The sequence below is a fragment of the Pelodiscus sinensis genome, chromosome 26 (assembly GCF_049634645.1).
Source record: "Pelodiscus sinensis isolate JC-2024 chromosome 26, ASM4963464v1, whole genome shotgun sequence".
In the NCBI taxonomy this organism is placed as follows: Eukaryota; Metazoa; Chordata; order Testudines; family Trionychidae; genus Pelodiscus; species Pelodiscus sinensis.
This window is the reverse complement of record NC_134736.1, coordinates 3,974,605-3,982,983: the sequence shown is the minus strand read 5'-3', so window position 1 is coordinate 3,982,983 and position 8,379 is coordinate 3,974,605. Positions and strand designations below refer to the sequence as shown.

The 8,379-nt window shown below is 51.7% G+C and overlaps 1 protein-coding gene across 1 annotated transcript in view; it reads left to right on the top strand.

Annotated features, from left to right (window-relative positions):
* The first annotated feature begins 2,686 nt into the window (after positions 1 to 2,686).
* HTR3A (5-hydroxytryptamine receptor 3A) overlaps positions 2,687 to 8,379 on the top strand; it is a 31,667-nt gene continuing 25,974 nt past the window's right edge. The window contains exon 1 of the mRNA XM_075909264.1: positions 2,687 to 2,795. Coding sequence (XP_075765379.1) covers positions 2,687 to 2,795 — 109 coding nt within the window. The remainder of the gene's footprint in view (positions 2,796 to 8,379) is intronic.

Below are 8,379 nucleotides of genomic sequence, written 5' to 3'. Positions count from 1 at the left end.
AAAAAGAATGTCTAGACTACAACCACTACTTTCAAACAAGCAAGCCGCTTTTTCGAAAGAGCACCCGGGCAGTCCGGATGATCTCGTTCGAAAAAGCACAGTTTGCATTACATAGCGCCTTTTTTCAAAAGAGAACTTTCGAAAAAAGGCATCCTTCCTCGTAAAAAGAGATTTTCCGCGGTCAAAAAAAGACATTTACTTTCAAAAGAACGCAGCAGCAGTCTAGATGCAGGGGAAGTTTTTTTTGAAAAAAGGCCACTTTTTTCGAAAGAACCCTGTAGTCTAGACTCTACACACACCCTTCGGGTACTCGAGAGAAGTCGGGGGGGAGGGGGTAGGTATGTCAACACAGCTGAAATTTGGAGAAAACTGAATTTTTGTTTTAAGTTTTAAGCATTTTATTATTTTTGTACTTTTTACACCCAAAAACGTCATCACCTGCCCAGCTACAATTTTGTTTAAACAAATGTGTTGCAACGGTAGAAAAAAAATGGTGGGTCTGAAAACTGTAGGTACTGGGGGTACTTATAATTTTTTTTAAAAAAGGGGTACTTTATAAAAAAAGGTTGAGAAACACTGGCATAACCAACAGCCCATAGGCACAGATCTGACAAAACACATCAAGACATGCTTAAGTCCATGCACAGCCAGCCAAATGCTTAAGCACGTCAGTGTTCAGAGCAACTGGAACTGGAAGCCAGAACTGCTGGGTTCTAGTCTCAGCTCTGTCATCGAGTGGCTCCTGGCAAGTCACTTAAACCTCTCTGTTGCGTGATGTATTGCTCTGTTAGATGGAGCCAAAATCTGCCTGCTTCACAAGGCAGGGGAGCATTTGCAATGCAGCTGGAGCTCCCCAGGTGAAAGGCCTTGTAGGAGGGCCAAATATCCTTGCAAACTCTCTTTGAATTAAAGGCCAGGAACAGGAAACGTCACCTCACAGTGCTCAACCCTTCCTAGCACCCAACGCACAACCCGTCTGCCCTGTTGCTGGCCTCTGAGGCCGAGTTACCATCTCCATGCAAAAGTGGCGAGGAGTCCTGTGGCACCTTATAGACTAACAGAAGTATTGGAGCATAAGCTTTCATGAGCAAAGACCCACTTCGTCAGATGCATGCATCTGACGAAGTGGGTCTTTGCCCACGAAAGCTTATGTTCCAACACATCTGATAGTCTATAAGGTGCCACAGGACTCCTTGTCGCTTTTGCAGATCCAGACTAACACGGCGACCCCTCTGATACCATCTCTATGCTGACAGCAAAGGCTTTTATCCAGTACAAGCAATGCTCTGGCTGGTTTGTGATAAGCCATTCCTCCTCAGCATTACGCCAGTGTCTGCTTCCCCTCCTTCCACCCACACAGGTCCATGTCCACTCGTGGAAAGACATCACCTGTCCACATTCTGATTCAGGGCCTGTGGGCAGAGAGCTTTCCATTGCTAACAAATATGACCCTGTCAAAGTGAGTCCATTTAAAGTGGAGCTTTCCCCATTTCTGCAACTATCCGAGCGCCCCCGTGGCAATCAGTTATCAGAGAGCTCTCCAAAGGAGATTGAACAGAAGGCAGGGTGGAGTAGACACCCTCTAACGCCAAAGTCAGGTTGTGTGCATTACATCAAGCACCATTTCAGAACACTTTTTTTTTTTACAGTAACACACTTACAATTGTCCCCTCCAAGCAGCCCAGCACTTTGCGCTGCTGCTAATTAATTAACTAACGAAACACAGTAAAATGGTGGAAAAGCCCCATCTTCCCTCCTATGGTGATGCTTGCCCTGGCTGGTTATTTATTGCTCCAGTTTAATTTTATTATAGAGATCAGAAGACAATTTGCAGCTGTTTTCTTATCACTCTAGTAAAATCTTGTTTTCAGAATGCTGCTGATATATATATATATATTCGGGTCCATTATGCCTCTCACAATCACATGCCCTCATGAAAATGAATAAAGCCAATGAAAATCACAGTTGGAAGAGACTGATTTGTTTACTTCCTCATCCCCAATGGGATCTTTTGTTAGCCTTTGGTCATCATCATTACAGTCAAGCACTTTTGTGTAGAAGGCAACAGACACTCTCTTGAGATGTGTATCCATAAGGGGAATCCAGTTTATTTGGGTTCTGCAAACATCACATTATCAAGCTCCTACTGATCCCCCACTGCCTTGGCTGGGCCAGATCAAAGATTATTGAAATGAACTTCCCTTGTGTGCATGCACTTTGTGCAACAGAACATACACATGATTAGTTCAGTTGCAGTTGAAATCAGGCTTATGAATTATGAGACACGCCATCTGCTTAGAGATCACATGCTGGTAAGAGGTGCATTGCTTTTAGAATATTAAAAATAAATGTACAGTCAAAACATCCAAATGACATGGCAGCCTTTATACAGTGATTGTCCAAATAGAGAGAAATGCAAACAGTGGGAACGTCCACCAGTGCTGACAGTCACTTTCCCTAACGGCTTCTCAGCACTGTCGGGGTTGAAGCTAAGTGTTCATTTGTTTAGAAACGACTGTTCTAGTTGGCTTGGTTCATGGAAATGCATTCATTTCTTAGTGCATTCAGCATAAAAAGGCTTTTTAAAAACATTTTGGGGCCCAGTTTGAAAGGGATGTCCTTATGCCTCAGAAGTGCCATTGAGGAATAGACATCAGGAGCAGAAAAACCCCTGGGATTTGGAAAGATGCCACCCTTAATGGAATACAACAACCTTTTGTCCCCCTGTGCCATCTCCAAGCTCACCAGTTCTCATCCCTCGGTCCTTGGATTCATGCGTCAGCTGTTTCTCTCTGGTACCCCAGGAATCTAAAGGGTTCCAGATTGTGGTTCACTCCATTAAACTCCACGAGGCTTCTCACAGCATAAGGCCTGATAGAAACTGATTGACGGTATCGTTATCTTGCCCTTAGTGATGAGCCCTGATGGCTACGTGGCAGTTAGGAGCAGGCCTCCCAGCAGTGGCATGGAGCCGCACAGCAAGGCCAGCAGCGTGGGCCAGCTGACAGTACAGTCCCTCCTGACCCTCTGGGTGCAGGCTCGGGGGGTTAGGCTGAGCTGCTGTCTGGGCTGCCTGGGCTACCCTGTTATTTTTAGTGCTCTCCTTTGAGCAGGCCTAGCTCCTGGCTGTCTATGGACGCAGGCTCTCGGCCGCGCCGAGTTGCTCCCTACCGGACACATGCACCAGATGCAGCAGTCTGCCTCCCATCTAGCTTGCTTCCAGTTATGAGCCTGGGATTTGGGTCACTGTGGGGTTAGTGGCTGTGATGTCGTGTCGGTACCTTGCCGGTTGCTGTGCTTGGGCTGTGGAGGACCCCTATGGCCTCTGTCTGTGAGCACTGCCCAGCAGCGGGCGTCTTGAGGGCCCCCATGACAGTGACGGAACCGGTTCTATCGGCCAAGGGAAGGGATGGAACGAAAGAAGGGAGTGTTGGGGGAAGGGGCAGTTGCTGGCGGGAAAGATGAAGGGAACAGGCTAAGCTGAGGGGTTAGGGGTGATGGACCCCTAACCCAAGGGGTCTGAGGCATCCTGGCCCTGACTCCTGTAACCCCATCACGTCTGTGCTGGGTTGTATCCTGGAGAAGCAGTAAACCCTCTCCGTTCTACTGGCTGGCGGAGTCTGTTCTTGTTGCAGACGGGGTGCAGGATCGGGGGGACCCCCAACTCGTCATCAAAGTGGCACACTGGTTGGAGAGGTGTGTGTGGGGGGTGGGGGTCCACTGGCCACTCCAGCTGAGCTATTCGCCTGCCAGGTTGGTGCACATGTTTGACAAGATTGGGAACCACTGTTCAGTCTCTGGGCTGCACGGTTCTCGTTTGCAATGGGCGGACAGAATGCTCCTGGCTCCATGGGCAGGTTCCCAGCTGCTTCGGGGTCTTTCCTTTGCCCCTTCGCAGCAGGTTGCTTCTGCCACGGTGCAGCAAACAGGTTCTCACCCTCGTTCTCTCGCCCCCATGGGCCGATCCCTTTGCTCAGACTGTGATGGAGGAGGAGACCAACACGCAAGTCCTGGGGGCTGGCTGGACCAGGCACCCGGGGATGGGAGATGATACATTTTATCACATCCAGCCCTCCCAGGTACTGACCCAAGCTCCTACTTTCCAACGGGTGGCTGATGTAAAAGGAGTCTGATGGGGAGCAGTGGGGAAGGGACAAGTCACCAGCTGGCACCCAACGGGGACCCAGCCCTCACTGGCAGAGGAATCAAGGAGAGAGTTGGCATGAAGAGTGAGGGGGGATTTGATAGCAGCCTCCAACTTCCTGAAGGGGGGTTCCAAAGAGGAGGGAGAGAGGCTGTTCTCAGTGGTGGCAGATGACAGAACAAGGAGCAATGGGCTCAAGTTACAGCGGGGGAGGTCTAGGTTGGATATTAGGAAAAACTATTTCCCTAGGAGGAAGGGGAAGCACTGGGATGGGTTCCCTAGGGAGGGGGTGGAATCTCCATCCCTAAAGGTGTTTAAAATCTCGCCTTGACAAAGCCCTGGCTGGGTTGATTTAGTTGGGATTGGTCCTGCTTTGGGCAGGGGGCTGGACTCGATGACTCCTGAGGTCTCCTCCAGCCCTGGGATTCTATGAACACCAAGCCGCCCTCTTGCGGGTGCAATTGCAAGGGGATCCCAGGGCAGGGATCCGACCGAATGGGGCCCGACTCTTCACGCTGCTTCGGCGCCCTGTGGCTTTCCCATCCCCGAGCACATGACCAAAGCCATTTAAGCCATTCGTCTACGCGTCCACCTCTATTTACGGTGAGTTATTTACCTAAGGAGACATTTATGTGTTCATAATTAGTACGACAATGCAGCACCGAGGCGTTTACGAGAGCCTGGTTCCTAGCACAGAGCAAAACCATCAGTATCGGAAATGACCCATGACAGTGATGTGATTAGTGGAATGTGTAACTCAGCTCAGCCTCACGCTGAAACCAGCTCCCAGCCTCCACCGATCAGATCAGGGAGGTGATATACTTAAGTTTGTGCTTCATTTGGCAGGGCCATAAAGCTCAATCACAGCAACGTTTTACCCAGGGGCTGCATGGGCCATGGGATGGGGACACACACACACACACACTCACACACAGAGCATTCAGTAAACCCTGCACCAGAACCGCAGCATGGGACGGACACACACACACACCCCATTCAGTAAACCCTGGGGACGGGGACACACACACACACACACACCCACCCCATTCAGTAAACCCTGGGGACAGGGACACACACATACACACATCATTCAGTAAACCCTGGGGACGGGGACACACACACACACACACACACACACACACACACACACACACACACACACACACACACACACCACCACCACCAGAACCGCAGCGCTGGCCAACAGGGTTTGCTTCTCCAGCTGTGGCCGGGCCTTGATGCTTCCTTGTGTCACGCAGCGCCTGTGGGAGCTGGTTCCCAGAACACAGCAGGAAGCACCCCCACCAAGCAGAGAACTGCAGCCAGGGAAGGGCGGTTCAGAGGCCGTGGAGCAAGGGACAGGGAGGTGTTTCTGGCTGAGATTTCAAAGGCGACTGAGAAGCAGAGGGAGGCATTCAGAGGGCAGGCGGTACCGAGGAGGGGCTCACGCTCGTGCAACACACTGGGCCGAGCGCATCTTCATTCCCCACTAGGGCTGGACGGGGTAAGAGGCTGCCTGCCTGATGCTGCCCCAGCTGCCGAACGTGGGCCCGTCGCCGCGGGAGAGAGGCCTGGGCGCTTCAGGGGTGGGCTCCTGGGGCAGGCCCCGCTGGCAAGCGCAGACTCGGCGCCAGGAGGACAAAGCAAGGCTCCTGCAAGCCGCGTTCCTAGTGTCTGGAGAGAGCCCGCTCTGTCGCCTCGGCTGCTCCAGCTACAGCGCCAGCTGGGCGAGAGAACTCCCAAGCTCTCTGCTTCTCTCCCCCTTCTCCAACACGTGACTGGAACTAGCAACTCTGACTCTACTCCCCCCCCCCGACACATCCCTCAGTCTTTATTTCAGGCCTCGGCGTGTCAAACCGCAGCAGACGCACAGTCCTGAGGCATCAACTCCCTGGCAGGCAGCCTCAGCGTCATGGTGGGGGCAGGGCGGACAGGCTTGTGACGACGCTTTCTCGACTCCAAGGCCTCGAGCACCCTCTACGGAGCCCCTGCAGGGTCTACAAAGCACCTGGGTTGCGCGTCTCCTCAGCCCCAGGCACTGTCCAATGGCGTCAGCAGCATTTCACTGAGTTCTGGGGTCTGTCCAGCATCCTGGGTAAAGCAGCGCCCACAAGGTGTAAATCCACACGTCCCGCCCCATACACGCCGGAATGCCTGGTCACCTCTTCGGTCCCTACCAGCTCTGCTGGAGGCTACGTTCTTGTGGTAGAAGCTGCTGACTTCACCCTCACTCCTGGCAAACACCGCCTCTCACCGGCACTCCTCTCTACATGAGGCGCTACCGGGGACAGAGGCCTGCGGCCTACCAGCCTCGCTCGAAGGGGCGCCAGCCAGGCCAGGGCAGGGCAGGACACTGCCAGCACGGCAGCATCAGTCCGTGGTCCGAGCTCAGCTCCTGTTCTCCAGTATCGACTGGCTTCAAGAGCCCCACGCGCCGAGATTGGTTCAAGGCCACGTGTGCGTCGGCAGGCCACAAGAGCGCCGGAGCCACGACATGTTTCCCTGCCCTGTGGGAACGCCAGCCGGCTCCCTAAGCTAAATTAAAGTCCTAGCAGCGCAACCCGTCTTCCTGTGCCCAATATCCTTCAAAAACCTATTAGCCTTTATAGGGAGCTGTCTCCATAGAAAGAAGAAATGGCTCTGTGAGCTGCAATTTACCAACTGCTGCTTCACCCTGAGCTCGTTTTTAAACCTCCCATTCGCCTGTCCTTCCTTATGCCCCCGCCTCTGGCTCTCCATCTCCGACGTCTCCCAGGAGGTGGGACTCAAGAGGCTGCTTTATTGCCTTTGTAGGTGATTTTAAACTATGACCTAAGCAGCATTAATGGCCTGAATCCCTCTCGGCTGGGGCTTGATTGTATTCAAGATGGAGCTAGGGAGAGTGTAATGTGAAGGGTTACTGTACAGACACCTGAGTGGGGGTGTAGCTTCCCTGAGGGGGGGGGGGGAGCAGGTAAAATAGAATGGATGTTTTACTCTGCTTCTTGGGAAATATTAAGTTTCCTTCTCTCGCCTACAGTCTGTGTTACACAGAGTCTCTATTTTCCGTGGCGGCCTGACCATGTAGTTATGGTCAGAAAAGTGACTATTTACAGGCCTCTTGGTATCTCTCATTTTTCCCATCCATGTGCAGAATATATTTTGTTATGTGCACCTAATCATGTGTGAATGTGCACCACACAAAGAACGACATGCTGGGGGCGCTCTGCCAACCAGCTGGGCAAATCTCGCCTGGGTGGCCGGCCAAGCACATAGCTTACAGGGAACACTGTTACAGAGGCAAAGTTAGTCCCTGGGATCTGTATCCCTGGCAGTGACACCAAGCTGGTTGGACTTTGACGCCGACTGGACTGCACATGGCTACAGGTGGGAGAAGCCGTAGTTTCCCTTGGAAATTGGACCAAGAAGTTATTGTGAGACAAATGCAGAACTGCTGGGTGCCACTTAGTCACTTTCCAGAGCAGACCCTCACTTTAAAGTGTAAACGAATCTTGCTGGACAAATATTAGATCCAGTTTTGCATTTCTGTAGCTCCATCCAATGCTTTATGGGCCTACAAAGTGCTTTGCAACCAGTGTTCCCTGTAAGCCAGGGGCTTGTGCAACTACCCAGGATATATTCAAATACCGCCCCACTGATTAGCAGAGCCCCTACAGCTAGGTTTTGTGTTTCTGCTGTTGGTGCACAGTCACACATGCCTCGATGCACATAACACAATTTATTCTGCACATGGATTGGAAAAAATCACACATGGATGGAAAAAGATTAGAAGGAACATTGCTTGCAAGCCATTGATTCATCCTCAGCTCATTAATGGGAGCTGCAGTTCCAGAGGCAATTCGTTCTATTGTGCAAATGGGGAAACTGAGGCACAGAGTGTGACTTGCCTAAGGTCACAGAGCAAGTTTGTGGAGTGGGCTGAGAAGGGAGCCAAGACATGCCTATCTGCCCACTGCTCGAACTATTCAATCACATGCCTCCCCAGTATGAAACAGAACAGTGAAAACATGGGGGGACGGGGTCTGTAATCTTGGGCTGCAGAGCTTTCTCAGACTGGCATAGCCAGGTGGGACATAGGTCAGGACTGAGGTACATCAGCAGAGCGGGGACCGATGGCTGTACAGCCACTGGCAGCTCTGGGCTGGACTCTACCTTGATCGCTCTTTAGAGCATCACTGTTACAAGAATCCGATTCACCCTCAATTCAGAAAGAAAAAAGTGACGAGGAAACAGCA